This window comes from Protopterus annectens, chromosome 9.part0 (assembly GCF_019279795.1).
Source record: "Protopterus annectens isolate FY-2018-M chromosome 9.part0, PAN1.0, whole genome shotgun sequence".
Lineage (NCBI taxonomy): Eukaryota > Metazoa > Chordata > Ceratodontiformes > Protopteridae > Protopterus > Protopterus annectens.
Genome location: NC_056743.1, coordinates 483,166,141 through 483,194,056, shown reverse-complemented (window position 1 = coordinate 483,194,056; position 27,916 = coordinate 483,166,141). Strand labels below are relative to the sequence as shown.

The 27,916-nt window shown below is 36.3% G+C and overlaps 1 protein-coding gene across 1 annotated transcript in view; it reads left to right on the top strand.

Moving 5' to 3' along the window:
- Positions 1 to 24,559, top strand: part of LOC122811287 (pyroglutamylated RF-amide peptide receptor-like) — a 708,130-nt gene extending 683,571 nt beyond the window's left edge. The window contains exon 6 of the mRNA XM_044083029.1: positions 22,879 to 24,559. Coding sequence (XP_043938964.1) covers positions 22,879 to 23,282 — 404 coding nt within the window. The 3' untranslated portion in view covers positions 23,283 to 24,559. The remainder of the gene's footprint in view (positions 1 to 22,878) is intronic.
- Positions 24,560 to 27,916: the final 3,357 nt, after the last annotated feature.

Here is a 27,916-nt window from a genome sequence, read left to right as displayed (position 1 = left end):
AAAACTAAAAAGTTTTCAAGAGACCAAGAAGATTACAAAAGTAACAACCCTTTTTCTCTTAATGCCAAACATGTACGATTTACATCCTTTCCCAAACATACTAACAAAAGGAAGAGACCAAGGTCCATTTTAAGAAGACAGAGTGCAGACACAGGGTCATCCACAGATGACATTTCATCTTGCACTGACAATGAGTCCCCAGCAGTATCAGGCTCACCAACCCCCAAAAGGATACCTGAATCGATCCATTTAGGTCCAAATATCAGTGGGGTGGGCGGAAACATAGAAGGCGTACACAATATTCAGGGTCTATTGAAAATGGCAATGAACAATTGAATGTTATTTCAAACAACAATGTTTTAAATTTGTCTAATTTTGATTTGTCATCCATCCACATGTCTATTTTGAATAAAGGTCTTACTTTCATACCTGGCTTCATGGTTCCTGAAGATACATTGGCCCAGGATGTCATGTCTTTTTGCAGAAATTTAAATTTGAAACTGTTTTTTGGTGATACTGATAGTAATTATAATAAGGATAAATTTGTCTATCACAAATCCAGTTTTTCTCCCTCCATGCATCCTATGGTACACCAGTTCCAGAATAGCGTGCTCAAAGATCTTCATTTTCCTAGCTTGGATATACGTTTTAAATCCAATAATCTTACCCTGGTTGAAAAACAAGCTATTCTGGAACTCCAAAACAACAAAGATATAGTTATTATCTCTGCAGATAAAGGTGGAGCTGTAGTTGTACTTAACTGGTGTGATTATGATAATGAAGCAAACAAACAGCTTTCTGATCAGAGATATTATTCCATTATTCCTATTGATTCTACTTTCAGGTTCAAAAAACAGATTGATCAATTTTTGCTTTTGGCCAGGGATGAAGCTATCATTAACAATGAGGTTATGCACCAACTTATGGTCAAGGATTCTACAACTCAATACATTTATTTCCTACCCAAGATTCATAAAGACCCATTAAATCCACCTGGCAGACCTATTGCATCTGGCAAAGGGTACATTACTGAGCCTTTATCCTTGTATCTCACCAAACATCTTAAACCCCTATTACATGTGGTGTGATCACGATTGCAAGACACGACTAACTTTCTGCAGATTTCAGACACACAGTTGGAACCTGAGTGGTTTCTATGCACATTGGATGTAAGTGCCCTATATACCAACATCCCCCATCAAGCTGGTTTGGATGCAATGGCCTATTGCTTAGAAGTATCAGGCTTATATGAAGCGAACTTCAATTCATTTTTGGTGGGTCTAGCCAAACATGTCCTCATGAATAATGTCTTTTATTACAAGGATAATTGTTATTGGCAAACTAAAGGAACAGCAATGGGGGCATCTTTTGCCCCCATATATGCTGATCTATTTATGGCTTATGTTGAAAAACATATAATTTATGACTGCCATAACAATATATTAATTGAATATATTGACATCTGGAGACATTATCTGGATGATGTTTGGCTAGTATGGAAGGGTGATGAATGTCAACTCATGGATTTTGTTTCATATTTGAATCACAATATATAGGGATTACAGTTTACTGTACACTATGATCTAAACACAATCACTTTTTTAGATGTATTAATCAAAAGATTACCTGATCACACACTAGGTACTGAGGTGTACAGGAAGTACCCCCAATACAATACCATCTTACATGCCTCCAGTTATCACCCACCTCATATTGCACGAAATATTCCAAAATCACAATTCATACGTATAAAACGTATTTGTTCTGAGGATTCTTACTTTCAACAACATAAGGGTGATTTAACTAGCAGATTTAAATCCCGGGGTTATAGGATAGGAGATGTGCTAAAGGCTAGTCATCAGGTTAAATCAATGGATAGATCAGAACTTCTTACTTAGTGACCATTCAGCAATATCATCACAACCCATTAGGTTTATAACGACCTATGCTAGAAATTCTGACAGTCTAATTCAAAGTGTGCATAGACACTGGAATATTTTGCAATGTGATTATGAGCTTGCAAATATTATTCCAGACAGATGTTTATTTTCATTCAGGAAAGGGAAAAATCTCAGTTCTTTTTTTAATCATTATAAATGTGGAAATACCTTGAATAATTCACAACTCTCACAAACAACGTTGATGGGAGAACCATTGTATGGCTGTCAATATGTATGTAAATCTAAGCAATTTTCTAGCAGGAATTGTTCTTCAGTTTATGATCTTCATTTCTTTGCTAACTGCAGTAGTAACTGGCTGATATATTTGGCAACATGCAATTGTGGCTCTTTTTATATGGGACAAACCTCCCGCCCATTAAGATTACGTATATCTGAACATATTAGTAATATCAAGAATAAAAGAGCTCATAATGCACTATATAAACATCATATGATACACACTACTGCTAAATTTTCTTTTATGGTTATTGACAGTATACAAGGGAATCGTTCCAATAAGACAGGTTGGCATTCCATTTTAAATGCCAAAGAAAAGAAATGGATTATCAAACTAGGTGGATTGTTTCCACCAGGGCATAATGAACAATTTTAGATATCCACCAATGAGCTTTGAGAAGCATATATTTAAGTAGCATTGTTTTTCTGTTTGCTTTACACTGAGGAAGGCTGTGATATTGTCCGGCCGAAACCAGTCTGTTTTGCTGTTATATTTATATATTCCATTAAACTTTATTTCAGGTCACTGTATGCTGGCTCTACACTTTTTTTGATTTCATACATTGGTTTTTTGAGCCGTGCATTTGCCTTCGTGCAGGGGGTCTTTTGTAGGCTACTGGAGTGGACATGACTGCTATGGGAGGTGGGGGATTGTCTGGAAACCTCTCTATTTTGGGGAATTCCTAGTAAGCCTTAAAGATTTTAGGAAACAATAGACACTGTGTTTTAGTCTTCATACATTTTGGAAGTTTCAGGCTAAAGCAAAACCTGCTACTGTGCGTCAAACCTCTAGTCTGTCAGTAGATTGTTAGCACTGGGTAACAGCAGAATTTGCTGCTTATGTGCTGGACAAGGAGGGCAGGCAAAGTGATTTTGGAGTGGTGAGCAAGCTGTAGGGCAGCAGTTTTGTGGGCTTGGGAACAGTCGTGGGGTTGAGTTTTATGCTGCGCACATGTGGTTATGGCTGGAGCTGTTCTGCTCTTGTCTGAGGGTTTTACAGGTATGAGGTGTCTGGGTATGGAAGTTTCTCCAGTTCGAGGACATACCTTGCAATTGTCCAGATTTTGTAGAATATCTATATTCCGCCTCGTGTTTCAGATCCTTCATGGAATTTCTGTCTTTCTGGCCAATCACTGGGATGATTGGAGGTTTGCAGTAATTAAGTAATGACATGAGGGGAGGGCAGGGGGTCTGCTCAGGTAATGTACTAAGGGAGGCAGTTAAATTCATAAAAGGGTTTGCTCAGCTGGTGTACTAAGGGTGGCAGCTACATTATTACAGGTGACAGTGCAGTGGACTGTTGGGGGTTTTGGGGACATTGTCTTTGCCGGTTTTCTGATTACGGTCACAAAAAGGCCAGATTTCATGAGGGCAGTTGCACTGGGTTACAGGAATAGGACAGTGATTGCCCTTGGGTTGTCATATCATTGGTTTGAAGGCTGTTGAGCAGTGTCTGAATAGACACCAAGGTATTGCAGAGAATATTTTGTCATTGTAAGTCAGCAATGTTGGTAAATGTGAAATTGTTTGCCTTGGTTGCAAGCTTTGAAGTGTCCATGAGGAACATTTTGCTTGCCACACATGCGTTATGAATTTAGGTAACTATTTCATTAACACTGCTGGCTGCAGGTTACATTAGGGACACTTATAACAAAGCAGCTCAAAGGGGAAGCTGTCAAAGTTCTGTTGGAGATTGGGGTTGTAGGCAAGTGTAGAGGCTTGGCAGTTGATCAACAGGGTAGGTTTATGACAGGGCTTAATGCACTCATTAAGAAGCATCGGTTATGTGTGTGCCATCAATTTACATTTTTTTTCCTTCTTTTGTAGGGGGAGGTGCAGAGTGGACCTCTGTTAATAGCTAGAATGAAGGAAGCCAGAAAGGTGATGGAGGCTGTTGCAGTGAATGTCCCAGAGTGGTGCAATAATGAGTCCACGGAGGGCAGTGTGCAGAGTGAGCAATGGTCAGTGGCCTGAGGGGAGCAGAGTTGCAAGGTAATGAATTCTGCTGGGGTGGATACTCTGATGGCTGGAGTGGAGCCCATTGAGGTCAGTAGTAATCCTATTTATTTAGGTTCATTATGGCATGTCAGAGCACTGTGTTTTGGGTAGTGTGGGGCCGGTGAGGTAGAGGTAAGGTAAAGAGGTAAAACACTGTTGAGGAATGTTTATGGGGAGTGTCGGGTTTCCCACAGGTGGAGTTGAGTCACAACAATCATGGGAGCATAGGTTAACAGCTATGGGGCTCTTACAAGACAGCTACGTTCAACTCTTGCTTTCAATTAGATAGAACCCTTGGGGTGCATTCACAGTTACCCATATAGTTTACTGTGTTTGTAGAGGGCCAAGGAAGTGCTCTGTTTGACAGAAAGGTGGAGTTTGTTCCTAAGGTACAGTATTTTCAGGGGGGGGGGTGCAAATCTGCCCCTCAAGTAGGTATTGGTTATGTTACATACCAAGTTAAGGTTTTTGAGAGTAGCAGGAGGACCATTCAGTTGTGCTTTGGGTGAATTTTGTAGGCAAGATTTCAGGAAGCACTGTAGGTACACAGGTGTTTTGGGGATATTTTGGGATGGGTGTTTTATGATCTATGTGTGAGCTAGCAGGGTATACATTTGGAGTTTTCCAGAAGTAGGCAGCGTTTTAATTCCTAACTAGCTGCATAGGCAGACTGCTTTGAAGCCCCTAATCAGAGGCTTAGTAATGTGGTAGTGTTAACTTTCAGGTAAGTATGCTGTTGGAGTAATTCATGGCTGTGCGTCATAGACGAGCTTTCAAGAACTAGTTCATGGGGGACTCTGGTAAAGGAGTATACTTCTACTGTATAGTCTCCCCAGAATGCCTTATATTTTGGGCCATTTTTCAAAAAAAGTTGGCTTTCTGGTAATTAGTGTCAAACTATTAAAGTTTGGAGTTAAGGAATTCCCTGCAGTAAATTCATGCTACTGCTGACAATTTGGGGCTGCAGTTGGGGGTAATGTGAGGTTGGACAAGATTTTAGGTTATGCCATTGTTAGGTGTTTCAAAGCAGTCAGCACCTTAATCAAGAGCATAGTAACGTATTATCGTTACCCTTCAGGTATGATATGTTGCAGGAGTTCTTCATTGTTGCGAATCATATGTGAGTTTTCAAGAACTAGTTATAGGGGGACTCTCAGAAAGGAGTACACTTCTATTGTACAGTTTTTCCAGATGTCCAAATTTTGGTCTTGCATTTTGGGCCAGTTTTCTTAAAATTTTGGTTTTATGGCAATTAGTGCCAAATCATTATGATTTGGAGTCACAGAATTCCTTCAGTAAATTCATGTTATTGCAAACCAGTTTTATCTTTCCAAGCTTGTGATGGCAATATTTGAAATTATTCCTATTGGCATGGATGCAGGTAGCATTGCAGCCCCTTACAGTCTTTATGGACATTTGCAAAGTGGCATGGTGGAAATAACGGTTGGAAGGTTAACAGAGAATTGGTGATTTCAAGCTAAGGGTGTTGTGTTGGTTTACTGTGGTTATTTTGGCTTTGGGGAAGGCCTTATCAGATAAGTCAGCTAGTTAGACTACTGGTTGCTTTGGCGAATGTTGTAAGGCATGGAGAGGTTGTTGACAGGGTTCCAGTTGGTTCAGAGGGTATGGTGTACACCAAATGACTTTGGTTCGACCTTTTAGGTATGATTAGGTTTGTTTTGGAGGGTTTGTTGAAAAGTTTGGGAAAGACGGGGGAACAACCTGGTCAGGTTGGTGGGCATAGAAGAGGGCCAGGTTTGTCCCTCTTCTGTTCCCCCTCTGGTGTTGGAAGTTCATTTCAATGAGTTGGGAAATGCAAGTGAGGTTGGATGCTGCTTGCTAAGTGTAAGTGGAGGTTAGGATGCTGCTCATTTGGTTGGATGGTTATTTCAATGAGTTGGGAAATTCAAGTGAGTAGTTGGACACTGCTTGATAAGTAAAGTAAGCAAGTGGAGGTAAGAATGCTGCTTACTTGGTCAGGGTGAGTGGGGTCATGCTGCCTTAAGTTAATTGTTATATGGATGTTTATGCTGCAATTAATGAATGAAATATTAGTCAATGACATTATGTTTTTGGAATTTTAATAAATGGCATCAAATTTCATTTGGTGTGATGTGTATTTAAGGAAGGGGACCTGGACAAATAATGATCCTAAACTTTTGGGGACTTTTTTTTTTTTTTTTTTTTGTTACACAAACAAGTTTTAGGACACAAATTATTTACAAAATCCTTACAACTTTACAGACTCAACTAATTATTTTGTTGTAAATTGTGTCTGGCTAATATATGCTCAACTGAATGAGTTTTATTACCATTTATGAACTGGCGCCAAAATTTAAACTGACTTTAAAATAAAGCATTTTTCTTAAATTATGAGTTATTATTCAATAGTGAATGTTCTGAGAAACAATGCAAGACTTTATTTTATAATTAAGATATCTTATAAATGCTGATAAAATTTAATCAATGGAATGCAGAAGCATTTTCACTACTCAAACAATCTAATATCTAATAGGATTTATTGTAAACAATTTATATATGCAGAATCACTAATTTATTATTGCTCGATATTTTTTCTTGTATTAATTCCCACTTAGAATCATATGAATTTAACCATTGAGCTATAATATGAATATTTGTGCTTTATGTACAAATGTAAATTACAGAAGCTACTACCACCTTCTTCCCAGCTTTTCATATACCAGTCTAATGAAATCTTATGTTTATTAGGGAACCATACAAAAATTAATAGAATTTATTTAAAACATTATTTGGGGATATGCTTAAAGATGGATTATAAAAAATGTTGGCAATGTTATTTTTATTAGCATAACTTTCTCTTCCGTAGTAAAGAATAGTTTATTCCAACTAGAAATTAGTGGTGTAATTTTATTAGTTATATCTATACATTTAAACTTAGCTCTTTACTAGAAGTTATAGTAACTCCCATATGTTATCCCATATAAAATTACTATACTTTGATTTTATATCTTTAATTAAGAATGTAAAGTTTTATGATTGAAATTCAATCCAGAAATATCCTCAAAACATTTGATTATATGTTGTAATGATGAATCAATATTACCAATAGTTAATACATCTGCAAATAAATGCATTTTAGAGGAGTAATTTGTTTATTGAAACACCTTTTATATTTTTATTAGATCTGATGTGATTTGCAAATTGTTCAATACATAAAACAATGGAGAAAGTGGACACCCTGTTTTGTACCCTTTAAAATTCTAAAATATTGGAAAGAAACTATTTTTACAAAAGCAGATTATATAACATATTGATCAAGTTTATAAATTCTACAGAAAAATTAAATTCAACAACTTTAAACAAACAATTCCAGTTTACAGAATCAAATGCTTTGTCCAAATCTGAACTTATAATTAAAAGTTTTCTTTGTCAGCAAAATCTATTAAGGTGTTAAGTCTAAATGTTATACACTCTCCTGCTTAATATAAATCCCACTTGATCACTTTTAATAATTTTGTTCAAAATATTTAGTCTTTTTGCCAGTCCAGTATTGACATTTTTATAATGTACATGTGAAGTATGATGACTCAAAGATCAAAACTTAGGGTCTTTATCTCATTTTAGCATTGATGAAACAAGCACAAATCTCCAAATGGGGGTATATTTGATGTATATTTATCATTAAATGCTTTCACCAAAATAATTTTCTGGCAACAATTTCTATAGTTCAGAGAGTAGTCCATTCCAAATCTGGAGCTTTATTTTAAGATTTTTAATTTAATCTTTAATTTCCTTAAGTGAAAAAGATTTCAGTACTATTTATTTGATTAGTTATTTTATTAGTAAGGTTTTCTTTTAGAAAGCTATTTATCATGTTACTATTTGTTCGTAATGATTCTTAAAACATTCTAATATATCCTCAATCAGTAACTTTTATTTTTACTAAAATATTTATATTAAATCTCCTTGATATTATTTATTCATTTTCTCTGATCTAATGGCAGATCTGTGTAAACTTTTATAATTTACTGAGTAAGACTTTAATTTTATTTTTTCTAGATTTATAGAAATCTTATGACTAAGCATATCCACATGTTTAAGTTTTTTTTAATTCTAAATTAGTTAGGTCATTTTTAGTTTTTGATTTTAAAGTATCTATCTTAGTTTGTAACTCTTAATTCTCTACCCCATTCTCTTTTACATGCATAGTTTCATAGTTTCATACCATTTAAATATGCTTTCAGACAATTCCAAAGAATGATCTTGGTAACTTCTCTATTATAGTTAAACTCTAAGAAGGTGTTAATTTAATTAATAAACCAGTCTTTAAAACCCTCAAGTTGTTTTATAATGCCTGGTTTAAACACATTTATTGCTTAAGAGTCACTAGTTTTAATATTCTGATACAAGCAACTTGATCTTTTTATGGTAGACTGACTCACTAACAGCTGAGGGAGTTGAAGTTGCAAATTCTTACTGAATGCAGAAGACTACCCAGGCTTAAATGATAACTTAAACCTTAAATGTGCATTACGCTGAGCAGCTTAAGCCACTTAGACTTGTTAAACCTGTTTTACAACCCTTTGGAATTCACATTCCAGCTCATAACATTTTGTTTCCCTACAGGACTCCTGCTGTCTGACTGCTTTTGACTGCTTTGCATTTATAGCATGGTATTCTAGTGTATATATTTATTTCCTTTTGTTGGGCACATTTATTTTCCGAGGAATTTCTTAGACAATTAAGAATGAAAGCGCCAATTACAGGCTTGGCTTCCTTTTTCTCCATTGCTGCATGTGACATTTTATTTTTATAAGTGTACATTCTTATTGTATTTTTGCTTCTAAGTGCATACTATATATATATATATATATATATACACACACACATATATATATATATATATATATATATATATATACACATACACACACACACAAAGATCCACAAGATAAACACAAACCTACACCAAGTTAACAGAATGTCAATATGAAAAGGAATTGTACTTCTCTTTATGTTAAGAAGTATAAACAAGGGGCCCTGACCAGGAGGTGGTCCTATTAGCAGTTTTCTCTTGCTCTGCTACTTTATATATTTGACAGGAAAATATATTTCTAAACAATTCTAATGGATTTTAATAAGTTGATATAGATGTTTTAAGGTGCCCTTTGGGATTGTATTTTTTTTATATATCTTAATATTTTCCTGTCAAACCTTTACCTGGAATATATTCATCATAGTTTCCAGTTTTAAAATGAGTCCTACAAAAAGTAATTATCAGGACTCTGTTCAGAAAAGAGTTTCAATCTGCCCTAATATTCAGGAATTGTCATTAAAATTGGACAGAATGGACACTAAACCTGACAATTTTAAAGAAAAATGTTTTAAGCAAAAGGAACAAATTCATGAGGCTCTACAGCTGCAGAAAACTCAGATATTTGGTATTAAAGACACTTTAAATGATGAAGATGTAAGACTAAATGATGAAAATACCGAATTCCTTTTAAAACAAAATACCTTGCTGATAAGATTGATGGCCTGGAAAATAGATCTGAGAGAGAGGCCATACATATCTTCAGTTTACCAGAAAATATAGAAGGTATTAACAGACTAAACTTAACTTCTTAGCTTCCTAAGATTTTAGACTTGCCAGATGCACTATGATATTTGAAAGAGCACATAGATCTCTGGATACATCTTTGTCCAAGAACAATTCTCCTAGATCTAATAGTAATATATTTTTTTTCAAGATAAGGAATTAATCCTTAAAACTGCCTGGTCTAAGTCACCTCTTAAAATAAATGAAAATTAATTTTGATGAATGCTGTTCAACAGCTATTTCTAAAAGAAAACTTTTGTCCTTTGAGAAGGGAACTTAACAGATAAAGTTTACATTGTTCCCTGCCAGATAAAAAAATTTTCAGACTGATGAAACCAAATTTTCTGAAGACTTGGACACTGCTGTGTCTTTCCTAAAAGCTAATAAGATCCTGGAACAAACTGAAGATATGGATTGGAGCAACTTATCCTTGGAGACACAACCGGAGAGAAATGGATGGAAACCAAATGAAAAGAAAAATAAATTGTAAGAGAAATGACTTATGATAAAATACTTATATTTGCCAAATGAAAATAAGTATACATTCTTATTTATAAAATGTACCAAAATAATTATGTCCACTTAACATTTAGCAAGAAATAAGGAGACTTGGATGCTTCCTTTCAGAAGGTAACAATCTTTTTATATGCTGCTGCTTCTTTTAATATTAAACAGCTTTCCTTTAGTTATATTTAACTCAGTAGTGTTCTTATACTTTACTTAGTTAAGGCAGCAATACTAATTTCTTTATTATGCATATAGTATAATATATAAACATTCCTTTATTCACGCTTTTCTTTGTTTTCCTTCTGTGTGTTCTGCCCGTCAGCTTCTAATTATTCTGATGGATGATGGAAAGATTGCATTGGACCGCATACCAGGCTATGTAGCAGTTGGGTTCTTTGTAAAAAAATGAAATAAATGGTGCTTTCATTCTGTTAATTTGTTTTGGTTCTGTAGATTAGACTGTGCTGTGCTTTGAGCAATGTCTTCGATGGGGGGAAGTGTAGTCATGTATGATGCTATGTTTTGTTGGGGTAGTTTGGTTCTTGTGTGATTTGTAGAGGCATTTGCGTGTACTTTTAGATAATTGATCTAGATGTGGTCTATAAATTTACATAGCTTGGTATGACAAGTGCTAATGGGTCGTGTAGAGTCCAGGTGTTTTCTCTGTGGTGTTTACCATTGTGCGCTTTCTTTTGTTTTTCAGTGATGTGATCTGATTTGGGAGTGGGAATGTTACGGTTGAGGCTGGAGTAAGGAAGGTTTTTTTTCCTTTTTTGGTATTGTGTTCAAGATTGTTGTGGGAGAAGATGGGTATGGAGATCGTGAGAAGGCTTCACAACTGCATGTAGGAAACAAATTTAAACACTTCTACTCTTCACTGCTTGATAGCTCGAGCTTTGAGTTTCCTGCTGAAGCATTGTTCTAGGACTGCTCATAGCTGAGCACTCTGATTTGACAGCTCTAATATGTTAATTTAAAGAAGGTGGATCTTATGAATTCTGTATTAGCTGAAGGATAACTCCATTTCAAATGTTTAAATAAAAGGAACTTTAATGGATTAAAAGTGGAAAGATGGAGAATTAAGCATTCTTCTAATGAAGACACAAATTAAATTAAACAAAACTAAAATACGTGTTATATTTTACATCATAGCTGTTGGGCATTTATTTACCAAACTTTTTATTAAAGTCTGGTGCAAATTCAGGGAAAAATACTATGTTTTCTAAAATATCAAATTATATTAAAACAGTAGCTACAAAGGGGAAAAAAAAACTTCTTTTGGCTGCTCCCATTAGGGGTTGCCACAGCGGATCAACTGTTTCCATTTCTTCCTTTCCTCTGCATCTTGCTCTGTCACACCAACCACCTGCATTGCCCTCTCTCACCACATCCATAAACCTTATCTTAGGCCTTCCTCTTTTCCTGTTACCTGGCAGCTTCATCCTTAGCATCTTTTTCCCCAATATACTCTGCATCCCTCCTCAGCACATGTCCAAACCAACGTAATCTTGCCTCTCTAGCTTTGTCTCCAAGCCTTCCAACCTGGGCTGACCCTCTAATATACTTATTCCTAATCCTGTCGATCCTCATCACACCCAGTGCAAATCTTAACATCTTCAACTCTGCCACGTCAAGCTCTGACTCCTGCCTTTTTGTCAGTGTCACTGTTTCCATCCCATATAACACAGCTGGACTCACTACCCTCTTGTAGACCTTCCCTTTCACTCTTACTGGTACTAGTCTGTCACAAATCACTCCTGACACTCTTCTCCACCCACTCCATCCTGCCTGTACTCACTTCACCTCTCTTCCACACACCATTACTCTGAACTATTGACCAAGTATTTAAACTCATCCACCTTCGCCACCTCTACTCCCTGCATCCTCACCATTCCTCTATCCTCCCTCTCATTCACACACACATATTCTGTCTTAGCCCTGCTGACTTTCATTCCTCTTCTCGCTAGAGCATATCTCCACCTCTCCGGGGTCTCCTCAACCTGTTCCCTACTCTCACTACAGATGACAATGTCATATGCAAACATTGTAGTCCACGGGGACTCCTGTCTGATCTCGTCCGTCAACCTGTCCATCACCATTGCAAATAAGGGCTCAGAGCTGATCCTTGATGTAATCCCACTTCCACCTTAAACGCATTCATCAGTCCCATCGCAGACCTCACCGCTATCACACTACCCTCGTACATATCCTATACCACTCTTACATACTTCTCTGACCTCCCGACTTCCTCATGCAATACTTAAAGCATATGACTGGGTGCATAGAGAGGAGTTGAAGTGCACAAAGACAAAATGCAACTCCTTCTGACCTTCTCTGTACTTCTCCATTAAAACTCTCAGAGCAAACATCGCATCTGTAGTGCTCTTTCTTGGCATGAAACCATAATGCTGATCACTAATCATCACCTCCCTTCTTAACCTAGCTTCCACTACTCTTTCTCATAACTTCATGCTGTGACTGATCAATTTAATCCCTCTGTAGTTACTACAGCTCTGCACATCACCCTTATTCTTACAAATTGGTACCAAAACACTTTCTCCATTCTTCAGGCATCCTCTCACTTTCCAAGATTTCATTAAACAATCTAGTTAAAAACCCCACTGCCATTTCACCTAAACACCTCCATGCTTCCACAGGTATGTCATCTGGACCAACAGCCTTTCCATTCTTCATCCTCTTCTTAGCTATCCTTACTTCCTCCTTGCTAATCCATGGCACTTCATGATTCACTATCCGCACATCATCCAACCTTCTCTCCCTCTCATTGTCTTCATTTATCAGCCCCTCAAAGTACTCTTTCCATCTGCTCAACACATAGTCCTCGCTTGTGAGTACGTTTCCCTCATTATCCTTCATCACCCTTACCTGCTGCACATGTTTACTAGCTTGGTCCCTCTGTCCAGCCAATCAGTACAGGTCCTTTTCACCCTTAGTGTCCAACCTTTCATACAACTCTTCATACATATGCCTTATCCTTAGCCACCTCTCTCTTTTCCATGCACCTCATCTCCTTATACTCTTATCTACTTTCTTCATCTCTCTGACAATCCCACTTCTTCGCCAACCTCTGTCTGTATATTCTCCTGTACTTCATTCCATCAGCAGGTCTCCTTGTCCTCCTTCCTCATTCCAGATGTCACACCAAGTACCTTTCTAGCCATCTCTCTTACTAGCTTCTGCTGTAGTTACCCAGCTATTCGGTAACTCTTCACTGCCACCCAATGCCCATCTTAACTCTTCCCTGAACTCCACCTCACAATTACCCTTCTTCAATTTCCACCATTTGATCCTTGGTGCTGCCCTCACACTCCTCCTCCTCTTCCTGATCACCAATGTCATCCAACGCTGCCTAACTACACTTTCCCCTGCCACCACTTTACAGTCTCCAATCTCCTTCAGACTGGCCCTTCTACATAAGATATAATCCACCTGTGTGCATCTTCCTCCACTCTTGTATGTCACCCTATGCTCCTCCCTCTTGTTAAAATACGTATTCATCAGAGCCATGTCCATCCTTTTCGCAACATCCACTACCATCTGACCTTCTGCATTCCTTTAACACCATACCTACCCCATCCCTTCCTCATCCCTTCTGTTCCCTTCACCAACATGCCCATTGAAATCTGCTCCAATCACCAGTCTCTCACCCTTGGGTACAGTCATCACCACTTCATCCAACTCACTCCAAAATTTTTCTCTCTCATCCATCGTACACCCAACTTGTGGAGCATATGCACTAACATTCATAATTACACCATCAATTTCCAGCTTCATAAACATCACTCTGACACTTTTCACCTCCAAAACACTCTTGGCATACTTTTCCTTCAGGATAACCCCTACACCATTTCTCCTCCCATCCACACCATGATAAAACAATTTGAACCCACATCCGATACACCTAGCCTTGCTTCCCTTCCATCTGGTCTCTTGCACACACAACATACCAACCTTCCTTTGGTCTGTCATATCAGCTAGCTCTCTTCCCTATACCAGTCATACTGCCAACATTCAAAGTCCCATCCCTCACTATCACAGTCCTAGCCTTTACCTGCCTTCGGGTATGCCTTCCCCTCTTCTCCTTCAGCCAACAGTAGCCCAACTTCTGCCAGCACCCTGTTGGCCAATAATACTGGTGGCTGTCATTATCCCGGGCCTCGACCGATCTGGTATGTATATCTACTGTTGTCCACATGTATGATTTGGCAAAATTTTACGCCGGCTGCCCTCCCTGACGCAACCCTCCTCATTTATCTGGGCTTGGGACTGGCACAAAGAAATTCACTGGCTTGTGCATCCCTGAAATGTGTATATGATGCTGCAGGTGTTTCACTGATTACAGCCGAGTAGACCTCCATGGTTCAACTAGCTGTAAAATGATTTTGTCACATTCAGATCTCTGAATTGTTTAGGGACATAAAAATGGTATCTTATCAAGCTGATGACATTGTATACTTAGTAAAACGAGGAATGTTGTATTAATGTAAAAAAAATGCTTGTACCACCCACCACTCAGTTTTTAAACAATTACAATTTTATTTGTCTTTTTGCCGACTCCAGTCCTATTTGTTAACTTTATAAAAGATTTCTTCTTTTTTTCCCCATTAATTTTTATTGGTTACAAGTTCATTCTCAAAATAGCAGTTAGTATATAGAAACACCATTCAGGCTACTTATTCTCTTAATGTTGTAATAGCTTGAAATTAATGAATAAAAAGTTAATTGGGTTCAGCAAACATTAGGAAACTAAAGATTTTGTAGGTTTTATAGTTAAACAATGGTTAACTGTCTTTTTACTTGCAAAAAAGAAGCAACTTGAGTTTGTGAATTTTATCTGTTGATTTGTGCACAAATATTTATGAAAGGATTTATTTCAGTGTGTATATTCTAATACTATTTTGAGTGTATATTCTAATACTATTTTAAGCAGCATAATCATATAGGCAATATGGAACTTTTGGAAGTTTATAGCTGCACATTTTCATAAAAATGAGTTACTGGCATGTTTGTTATGCAAATGTTTGAAAGTCATTATACACATGGGGAAAATATAATTTCAAAACAGAGTTGTTTTAAGAAACATTAGTATATTATAGATGCGTCTTATTAAACATGTATAATAAAATTCTATCTAACTATTGTGTTAATAGATGGTTTTATTACTATTATATTGAATGAATATTATATAAGAAGGGTGCTTTAGGGATGTATTTGTAATTGTTTGGTATGAGGAAGCCACACAGGTGAAAGTGCTTACCATCTTTTATTTAATAAACAGTGTTTTTACCATTGACGTTTGGATTACTTGGTGTTATATACCTAGTCTTTGGATTAGTTTGCTGTCAGAGACATTTTCATCAGCTGTGGACTGCTCCTGTGAATGGTTTACGTATTTCATATTTATTATATTTTTTACATCACAGGTGCACTCACTCTGTGGTGGTGCCCTTTTGTTTTAGTTCAAAGATTTTATATTTTGTACAATTATCTTTACCCCCTCCAAGAAATTGTATAAAAGAGTTCAAATTCATTAATCCTAAAATTTCTTTGGTTTCCCAATAAACCCAGAATAGCTTTGAATCATCATATTAGAGATTGGTCTTCTGGGGGGGATTGGATTACCAGATTTAAAACTTTACTGTATCAGCTATAAAAATAATGTCTTTGCACAAATAACTTGCACTGCTATATGGAAAGAGTTTCAAGGAAATCTTGGGTGTTATAACTGACCACAATTTCAAATTCGACCTACAGACTCAGCAGCGCATTAAAAAGACCCATAAAAACTAGGTCTTCTTTATAGACGTAATTTTTATTATTTTTTTATTTTTTATTAACATTTGTTAACCGGGAAAGTCCAACTTGGAACGAAGCCAATTTTCAGCGGAGGCCCGGGGAGAAAGGCTTCAGATGCATGTCTTTGTAATGTAATACCTTACAAATGCTCCAGAATTTCCCTTGCACAACCCTTTCTACTCCCCACTCTGCTCTATGTGGCCCCTATTCTCACACAACTCCAATCAAATATTCTCATTAAACTCGAACTTGTCTATAACAAAATAGCTCTGTTTGCCTCCAACCTATCTTACTGCACCCACTCCTGCATTCATTACACTAAGAAATATGCAGTGGCTTGAATTTCATTACCAAATCCTAATACCACAGCTTCTCTTGGCTCATTCAGTCCTACATCGGCCTTCTTCCTGTCCCTCCCTCTCCACTCTCATCTAGCCCTCTACTCCCAAATGCTCCCCCCGCAGCTCACAATAGAACCTACTGCAAAGTAAATATGCCCAAATTGCAGTCACCTATGCCTGCACTTTTATAAAGTCATTTCTGCTGCAAATTGTATTGTTTAATTGTCTCTGGCTTCCCACTCAAGTGCGACAGCCATTACTGCACTGTAAAAGTTACCAGTTTCTACTGCTCTTCCTGAAAAAAAAATCTTGCTATTTTCCCGCCTTACTAAGCTAGAAAAGTCCAGTTTTAGATACCTACTGATACCTGGACTGTGTTTGAGCTTCTCTGTTTTGGCCATACCTTACTTGGGCAAAAAGGAAGTTTCTTTGTTCACCAGTGAGTGGGGAGCTCTGAACAGCCTACCTGTCCTTGGAGGAGTGGTTTCTGCCCATTCTGGGCAGAAACCTACGGAAAAGAACTTTATAGCTATTCCACTGCAAATGCCTGACAAACGACCCCACAATGTCAGATGCATCGCTGGGCCAACCAACTTTAAAATAGCAATTAAAGACTACTTCCACAAATCATAGTCATGCCTCTGCCATGACCCAACATAAGCTACCTGCCACTACCACAGAGTGCTGCCCTCTTAGCTAGCTACTACCAAACAAATCCTATTACAGGCCCCCACCTGCTCTCTGTTCTTTCTAGCTACTCCACATACCTTTCCTCTGCTTCTCTTTCACTCTTTACTAGCAACAGCCTTGTATATATTGGTATTTTTTCACCTCATTTATTCTTGACTAGTGCTTTTCTCTATATACCTCTTTCCCTTACAATATCACTTCTTAAATGTTCTTATAACTGATCACACTTTGCTATTAACATTTATCCTGGCTTGTCCCGGATAAATCTCCAAGTTACTAGTGCCGTTCTCATTTTCTACAGAATGTGTTTTATGTAAACTACATTTTGTATGTACAGTTTTATCTTACTCATTTACTTTTACATTTTTCTTGCCTTGTAATAGATGTCTATGCCAATTAATGTTTATGCAATGTAATACTGGAGCTTTTCTCCTCTGGTCTTTGCTGAAAAAGGGCTTTATCCATTCGGACCAACCTGGTTAACAAATGTCAAATAAATAAAAATTAAAACTTTATATTTAAAGTTCACCTTGTTTAATTTAGTCCTGCCATGGTGACTTTGGGGAAGTATTAACGGTTTCACAGGATGTTTAAAGGACAGAGTTCTTCCTGAAGCTACAGCAAAATCTGTGAGGTTATTGGGATGCTTTTGTGAGTGAATAACAGCTGAAGACCCGTGCCAAAGCTTGAAAAATATTTAAATATGCTTCAAACAGGAAAAACTGTTTAGCTTCACTTTTAAATTTGTAACATGCTTGTGATTGCATCAGGTAAGCTGATACTGTATAGAAAGCCATTTTAAATGGACCTTTACATGAAAATGCAACTGTAAAGCTGTTTCATGAACATCAAATCACTCAGGGAAGCAGGTTTACCATTTTATACAAGCCATTTACTTTTTAAGACAACTAAATATTTTGTAAGACAGAAAAAGCATAGATTCACACTAGACACATCACAAAAGATTAAAATATTGTTATGGAGTTTACCCTTCTTTAAATTAAATATGTAACATTTACTTGCTATAGAACTTGTTATACCATTTAATCACATGATACAGTAATGAGACATTAAGCTGTTTGAATATTAATACTATTAACCCTCAGAGGGACTAGCTTCCCTGGCTTTTTTCATGTTATTCAACAGTAACCCATATATAGTAAACATAGAATAAGTAGCTTTGTATTAAAACAAGATCAAATAAAAACAGGTTTTTCCTCATTTCAGATGAGACTCTTATTTAGAAGTTATTGAGAACAAGAGTATACTAACTTGCAACTTGTGCAATACAAGTTCGTCTGTTTCAATTCCATCCATTTCTTATGGCTTGTCTCGAAACTGGACAGTGTGCAATCCATATATTCAGTCATGTCCAAACAAGTTTTTGTACAAACTCCAGTGCTTAATTTAAGGTATTACATGTTTTTTGTTCCTCAGCTAAAAAAAAAAAAATTCTTATTTTAGCCAAAAATACAACTTGTGATTTGAGGTTTACTTTCATTTTTTTATTAGGGGAACACAGTCTTTTTAGTCATTATAGAAGTGGAATAGTCATTAAACCTTATGGAGTTGCTGTTATTTTTATATGCGAGTTAGCCCAGGCTGTTTTCAGGACTAATTCTTTATCCTGACCTGACATGCATTTAATTAAAATGTATGTAGGAGAGGCTGGATTGTTTTTTAGTGCAGTGTTTGGCATTGAGAGAGCGCACATGGATCTCTCTCCAACGAGACCTTCCAGTAAGTTTAGGGATATAGGAAGCCAGTTATTTAAAAATAAAATGTTATCTCCTTCATTCTCTGGTATTCCATAGATTCTTATACTACTTCTTGACTTACTTTCAAGATCTTCTATTTTTTTTCTATAAATACAGAATTCTGTTTCAATTTGTGATTCTCAGTTTCAGCTACTCTCCCATCCATGTCATTTACTGGTTCTTCAAATTGTTGCGACTGTTGCTTAATCAACTCATTCAATAGCTCCATCTGCTGCAGCTTCTTTAATATTGTCTATTTTCATCACCAGTTTATGATGGAAGATGCTGGTTAGCATAGACTGCAGTTTTTGTAAATTATAGATTCTTGTGTAGTTCCTTTAAAATAGAACACTGTGGCAATGAAGCAATACATTGTTCTGACAGGAAAACAACAAAAATCACTAGCTAGATTTTTCTGTAAAAAATCTTATAAATTCCTTAAATATTAATTTTCCCATGGAAGACCAAGCTGAATTTTTTTGATAAATCCTGTCAGAATAAATCAAAATAATGAAGCAAAGCTCAAGTGCTGCTAACAGCTCTCCATCTTGGCCACACCCCTACTTCTAAAATTTAAGATTTAGAATGCACACAAATTAGGAAATGTAACATTGGAGATCTGTTGCCATTCTGTCGATGGACTGTCAACTCATTTCGATGATGCATTTATGTGACAACACAAAATGCAGCTAAGCTTTCTGTCCATGTCAGAAGCCTCAGTGTGCCCCCTCAAAATGTGAAGAAACACAGATTTTAAAATTACTCATATGTTCATATGATGTTACTAGGCTACTGAGCTGAGGGTCTTTACAAGACAAGCCATTTAATCTCAGTATAATACTAGATGAGCAATATCATCTATGCCCAAGGTTTTTCTAGCAAGTACTACCCATGTCCAGGTCACAAGCTAGGGAAGAAATTTATCCAGTCATCCAGGTTGCACTTAAACAGGGTCGTGGAGGTGCTCTGCTCTGATATGGATTGGAAACCTATTCCACAGGAGTGACAACCTCAGATTAATCTGTTTCTCCCGTAGGACCTGTATGTCGCAAGCTAGATTGAGGTGCCTGGAACAGGTGACTAGTCCCATTTGACTTACTGATATGTATTTCAATTAGATTTAGGTCAGAGATAGCCCTATAAACCAGACAAGTTGCCTCTAAGAAGTCTATATGCTACTGAGTGCAGTGACAGTGACTTCAGTCTGTCTGTATAAGACATGTGCTGGAGATCCTTGAATGTTCTTGGTTAGAAATCTCCAAAATCTCTCAAGTTGCTACAGCTGTCTGGTACTGTACGTGCCAATAGGAGCATTAGAGTCAGTAATACGCCTGATGGACTACTACAGAGGAGTTAAAACCTCCATCGCTCTTGAGGCAATGCCTTTCCTAATCAGATGAGTGATGTAGAATACCCTCCTCACCACAGTAGACACATGGTCAAAGCTGAGGTCACAGTCAACTTGTGCTCCCATGTCTCTCACTACTGAATTGGTACTTGGGGTATTATTATTTTATAATTAGCAGGGACAGTTTTTACCAAAGGAAGACAGGATGCATTTTTTTAGCACTAAGACCATGTCTTTGGCAGATATCATTGATCTGTGTAAGCCCCTTTTGAATTACACTGACATCACTAGGGGATTCAATAATAGCACCTAATTTGCAGTCATCCACAAACTTGGTTAGCCATAGCCTGTTTTAGCCTAGATGTCAAAGAGTGGGGCCAGCACTGACCTTTGTGGCAGATGACTAATCACTTACAGTTGTGTAGCAATGTTTCAGTTAAATAGTTACAGAGTACTTCCATAATGATGTCAGTACATCCTAATGGACATACTGACTGAAAAAGTATGCCAGTAGGTGTCTAGTGTTACATTTCTATAATCCATGGATGTCTTAAAACTTAAATTTTAAAAGAAATGCTGGAGAGATTAGTATGCAATAAATTTGTGATTGCAAGCATAAGGATGCAATCAGGAAACTGGTAAGTCATCTGCTCACATACTATTGCTTCTATGAAATTGATCTTTAAAGGAATTGAACCGGAAATAAGTTGTTAGTTTATCACGTACATTCTGTTCTACACAATGCAGTATCAGTCAAGTATAAAAAGTGTACACGCTGGAGCTAACCAAACAAGCAAAAATCAGAGTACCCAACAAAACAGTAAATCCAAAAAGTACTCTGACATTGCCTGGAACTTTGCAAAACCACAATGGAGCAAAAAAATGATTCAGTTGTGAAAAAAAATCTAATTCATTCAGTTGAGTGCTTTCATCCCTCATACCTACACGGACTTCTTCAGAATTGAGAAACTCCCATCCATGCATAATTTAAATGCCACTTCTATGAACATGTGACCTATTCTATTCAATAAATCAACACTAGATTTAAAAATAAACACTTCAGCTATTCACAGTATATAAAACCAATTTAAATATACACACGAGAAGATATGGGTATGAAACATTTACATACTAAAACATAAAAGTTACATCATAATTCAAAGTTTGGCTCTATATTGTGTAAGAATACACTTTAAAGACACACTATCATTTAAATCTGGTAATGTTGATGCATTTTCCCAGAAAAAACGTAGAACTTCTTTCATCTGAGTTTTATTTTCCTAAGCTCCTTCCAGAGGATCAAAAGGAATATTTACTAAAATTCCACATTTAAATTCACATGGAGTATTGCAAGCTAAACTGTCTCTAAGGTTTATTTGTATTACTTTTCTTCATCTCATATTATTCATAAATTCTTTTTTCTCAAGGGTCTGTTTTGACCATATAAAATGACTGACAATTAAGTCTAGTATTCTTCCCAGCACCTGCAATTTATCCAGAATTTCATCCTCCTGCAGTTCCCTAGGACATTACATATATTTGTAGCAAATACAAATGTCTGGAAATTCCTTTACTCCTGTTACTCGTACTACTACTGGAATTTTCTGGTTGTCTTTACACAACTTTGTTCCAGTTTCCATTTGCAAATCCTGGTATTGTATGACTTTTTGTCTCTTAGTACATACAGTAAAGAAATAGCTACACACAGCAACGGTATCTGGTTTTATTGCACATTTTTTTAACTGTAGGTATTGGGTAGCCCTATGTGATGCAATCATAATCAATGTTTTTTGTGGTTCTTGTTTCCAGCACTTGCATATTGTAGCTTTTGCACAATCCCCAATGACACAGTCGTACATATAATATTGTACCTTTCAGTATACAAAACACACTGCCATGAATGGACTGCAACCAGCAGCAGTGAGACATGCAAATGTTTCTAGTTCTGTATTACATGACCAACATGTGTTTCTTCTAATTTTCTGTAAACTTTAACCCAATATGTAGTTTAGCCGATTTTCTTGGGTTCCTATTACTAGCCTTTATTCGTTTGGTTTAAATTCACCTCTCCTTAACCATTTATGCATCAGATCTTGATCAACATGCGGTTTAAGGATTTCTCTGTTCTTGAGATCTCTGCAGTCTTCTTTCATTTTCTTGATATTTTTTTACTAAGTTGCTGTCTCTCATCCATTTCTGCAGAGGTGGTGGTATGTGCTAATTATAGTCAAGAGCATTTTCTACCCAGAACTTAAGACCAGTTACTGTAGGAATTTCTGTATATAATTGTGGCTTTCATTTTTTATAATGTACATCTGTTTTACGAAGGTATGTGGACAGGTAACTTAAGAGTGAGAATTGGTAGCTTGTATAACATTTTATAAGTAAAACCGATACATTCAATAAACTGTTATAAGTTATGTAAATTGTCTCACATTCAGACTTGCATTAGTTTCTCTATTTGAAATGCAATCAAACATTTGCTTAGGATTCAAAATCTGCTGCCATAATAACTAATTAGTGCCAAGTAAAATAAAAAAAAAAAGTTACACATTTTTAAAAAGTAAACAAAAGATTTTTTTATTAGCTGCTACACATGCGTCTTTTTGCCGAGATTTACGTAGCCATCTGTTTAAATTGTTTATATCTTTTTATGTTACAGATAACTGGGAAGAATACGATGATGTCACAGTCAAAATGATCTTTGCTATAGTTCAAGCAATTGGATTTTTCAACTCATTCAACAATCCTGTTGTGTACACTTTTATGAATGAAAATTTCAAAAAGAATTTTTTGGCCATACTCTCCTGTTGTTTCAAGAGAATGGGGCAACATGGCAAAGGTGGCAGCCTTAGGATAAGTACAGGCAAATCAAAAACAAGTGCACTGGGCAACAGGAAGGATGCAAGGAATTTGGAGAGCCAGCTGAGTGCAGACAACTTGGAACTGAGGCTCTTCGATCAAATGCCATCGGACAACCAAGAATCCGCTCATTCATCAAAACTGGGGACATGTACATTGTCTGAATCATGTAATGACAAACTACCTGTTGGCCAGTCAACATAATGATAGAAAAAATATCTGCATCTGACAGATCATGTAAAAGCTAGTACTGGAGAATGGGAACTGTTTTACTTACTGCCCAATGTGCACAATTCAAAAATAGGAATAACATTTTCAAGAAGAATGACATCTAAATGCATTCAGCAGCATGATCAGGACCAATATTTGACATTTTCAGACAGCCATTTAATTTAGTAGCGGTAGGCAATTTCGGACAGATCAGAGTCAGCTCTACAGTTCCAAAGTTTCAGATTGTTACTGCTGAACTATATAGTCACATTTAGACCAATCATTCCTTTGAAAAGAAACAAAGCCCATTGAATAATATTAGACAAGTACAGTAAGTTACTTGTAGATACATGCAGAGTGGATAGTAGATCGACTTAGACAGGAAAATTGCATAAGTAACCTTTAGAGGATGCTTTCAGTGGGACTGCATTCTGCTTCAAACAGTAGGTATGGGATCCTGCAGTAGGTCAGTGCAGGTTGTAACACCTGATGTAGGGCAACATTTATGGAAAATTATCTCAGGAATATAGCTGTCTTGTATAAGTGACTGTCCTTCCCAAGTCCATCAGACATATTTAAGCCACTTACAGATAAAATTGGATACCTCTATGTCCATTTTCCTTATGCATTTAATGCTCTAGGCTTCATCTCCCTGTGCCTCCAAGCATTTCTGCAATGACGACTGTATCGATTGTGTTTGATAAATTAATTCCATCCACGTAAAATAAAATGATCTTCAAGCATGTCTGGAAAGCAAATGCTCTTCTGAAAGCTAATTGGACTGTCAGTGTGCCATGGATAGTACAGACAGGACCCTAGGCTGACAAATTTATTTGCACATCACTATGATGATTTTTTTTTTTTTTTGACAATCTGTTCCGTCTATGGGAAGTCCGCAGTGTTCTAAATACTCTGGTATAAAACAGTAGTGTCTATACTAGCTGCATCTTTTATGCTCAAGATCACAACTTTGCCCGCTTACATCTTTAGCACTAGTGTGTTTTTGGTATATATCCTAGTTCATTGGATTAATTTATTTAACCACGGTGACACATTGATACTAAAAGTACCAATTTCAGGTCTTGATCAGTTGCAATGCACAGAACACAAAAACTCAATGTACAACTATTAATTAATTCAGATAAGGCATCTATGAATAAATGCTGCGCTTTTTTAACATCAGTCAAATGCTTTACACACTAAAGTTCTTGGAATTTTACTTGAGGAAAGCCATTGTATGCTGTTAATTAAAAAAATTGCTTAAACTGCCATTTGTCGTGGTCTTTCACTGTAATAAGATCCCTTCTAAGTACATGAGTATGCTTTATTAATGTACTGAAAATCTCTATTTGATCGTAAGATTGGGTTTCAACGAGCAATGATAGTCAGTGCTTGATCTTGGAGCGTTAGCATGGGATACATCATTCTAAATGGGCTATTTTAATTCTCATTTAATGCAGTCAATATATTTGTTTTCATAGCTTAGTTAAATGTGTTAGAATAAATTGTCTGTTTGACATAAATCAGTTTAACACTCTTGTTGCCCGTTTTTTTTTACTATTTGTATTTATACTGTTTCATTGTTTAGCAATAACATTTGAACATTCTGTGAAGACCCTTATATTACTGATTGCAGTCTCAAGCTATTTACTTTCACTGATGAGCGTGCTCCAGAGATTTATTTTCAAGCCTTCTGACTGCGGCTTTCCATTCTTCATTTTAATTCTTCTTTTAGGAATATATTCTCGATTTACTTAGGGTCATTTTGTATCATACTAAATGTGTGAACTGTGAATTATTTTGGAAGAAATCTTCTGCGACACTTAGTGCCATTTTTTCCTTCAGTTTTTCACATTTAAACTTAAGCATCCGATTAAATTTTCCAATAAGTTAACTTCCAAACGCTATTTACTTTCACGTAGCTTTTGGCTTTTATTATCTTAAGCTGCATTTCACATTACATTATCTTCTGTCTTGACTGTTAGAAACTATTTTAGTCTGCTTACTAGCAATAAGCCTTTGGATACTAGAAATCTGTCATTCATATAATCAAACCTTAAGCTTACTCATCTAAAAATGATAATTGCGGACACATTAGTAGTAATAAATCAGTTTTCTAATGTGATGCATAATCATTATCTGCATTAGTAGTAATATTAGTTGCTGCTTTTATTCATGTGAATCTACTGCATATTCCACAATTTTTAAAGTAAGGAAGTTGCCTTCCAGTTTATAACACACTGACTATTTCTGCAGATTAACGCTCTATACTGATTCAGTTCCTGTAGGAGCTATATCACAATCGGTTTATCATCTTATTAATAGACCTATATTTGCAGGGAATTTTTAGTGTGAAGTGTTGTTTGTTTATTAACTCCTCCCCTTGAAGGGAGCATCAAAAGTAAAATAAAAATGAACACTTTTGGTGGTTAGTTCACTGCCTACAATACTAGAGAAATTTTGTTTATAAATAGCTTTCATTTTCATATCAAAAGGGGCTTGTTACAGATATACTTCACAAAGTACTAGATACAACGATAACAAAAATATACAACTTAATTTTAAAAATAGCAGATGCATGGAAATGAGAGTGATCTTTGTCCAACATTTTTGGCAGTGAAGAACATGACATTTTGTTACATAACTGGATTTTGTTTTGACAGTCTCCCTGACTTAAGTTGTACATTACTACCTCAGTAACAAGAAATGAAAGAGTGAAATGGTTTGTTGAAAATTTTAACAATCCACCCCACCCCCAAAATTGCAAAACTAGCTGCATCACAAAAAAACTTAAGGAAAGAAAACACACTAATATGTCCGGCACACAATTCTTTAATAGCAAGGTTTTGTGTGTGCATGTGTGTGTATGAGAGAGAGAGAGATTGATTAGGTTATCTGTAAATCTATTATTATTGGGCATATTATTCATTTCTAAGCATCCAGTAACAAAGGATTACATACTACATGATGTTTAATGCACAAGTTACTCCTCAGTGATTGGTCAGAAGTGAACAATGGTCATTTTTTCAACCTATCTAGGTATCCCAAATCGTGTACCGAAAGGATTGTCAAGTTAATCGCTATATGCAACATATACACTTAAAAGTACAGAATTAGGGTAGTACTATATTTCAGAACTGGCCTTACATAAATCCTAGGGGATGGAAATGGATAAGATGTCATTTCATACTAAATGTAAAATATTTTGGTCAAACACCTAAAAGGTTTCTTGGCATGTCAGTAGTAAATTCTGTTTTAGCATGGTTTGACAGTCTCGTGTAATAGCCTTTACCCATTTTTTTAAATTTTATACGCAAGTGGTCATTCTTGTTTCTACTTCGTGATAAATCCTTTGCTCAAACAGTTTGTTGTCTAGGACTGTACAGAGATCCTTAGAGCAGTCAGCATATGACATCTTATGATGTAACATATCAATGGAGTGTACGACCCATAAAGCTCATTGGGACACCTCCTCTTACTGAGACGATTATAAATCAACTATATCAGCAGGTCTGCAAGTTATTTTGGTTACTTCATGCACTCAGTGACGACATGGCAACAGTATCCACATTACACTTGGATGTCGATTTCATGTCACAGATATACTCACTTTATCTGAGATCCATAATAAACTGTCCAAACAATAGTGGTCCAAATGCTTACATGCGTACTTCAATGTTCATGTTCATCCCTAAACATCAACATCAGAAATATCATCTAGGGATTAACAGAAAGGTGAAAGTGTGTGATCACATTATAGTGGGGATTTGAGAATTGGCCCAGTTATATAATTAGCATATTAGTATACATATGCAAAAAAAAAAAATCATGCTCAACAGTTTGGATATCGGTTTGACACTCAACATTCAAAACATTTGATAGGATGACATGAATCCGGTACAGTTATAGCTATTTCCTGCTTGGACATAAATCAGTATACAGAGACTGAATGGAAAAGTGTGTTAATATGATATAGGAATTCACCTGAAATAGTCAGACCCCATGAAACTGCTTAATTTTATTTTATTTTATTTTTTATTCCCATTGTAGGCCTTCAGTAACTTTATGAACACACCTACAGAGCACTCATCAACGAGCAATGAAAATATCAAATCAAATAGGCAAGGAAAACATTAAATGTAAGCAATAGCATCCCAAACTAAATTAACTTGCGATCACATGAAAACCAAAATCCATGACAGCACAGCAGGGTAATTTTTACACTGTATAGATATACCCAACATTGTCATACTTAGGCAGGCAACAGAAGATGCTTTGCATTCTTGCATATAAATGTCACATACTAACATATGAAACCAGACATTCAATGACTTCTCTTACTGGAGGAATTAAACTCCCCAATTACCAGAAATGTATCTAACCATGTATAAATACACTTAGAACACTCTTTGAATTCAAAAAACTACCTTTAGCAACAGATTAAAAAAAAAGTGGTTCCTCTTCTAGGTTAACTTAGTGGCACACTAGCAACATGATTCTCTTCATATGTTCCTGTAGAAAAATAAATTCTTCCATCAGTTTACTTATGACGCATGTCCCTTAACAGAATTAATCTTTGCTTTCCCCTTCTCTCCTTCAAATATTCTGAATCTTCCATATGACCAGTT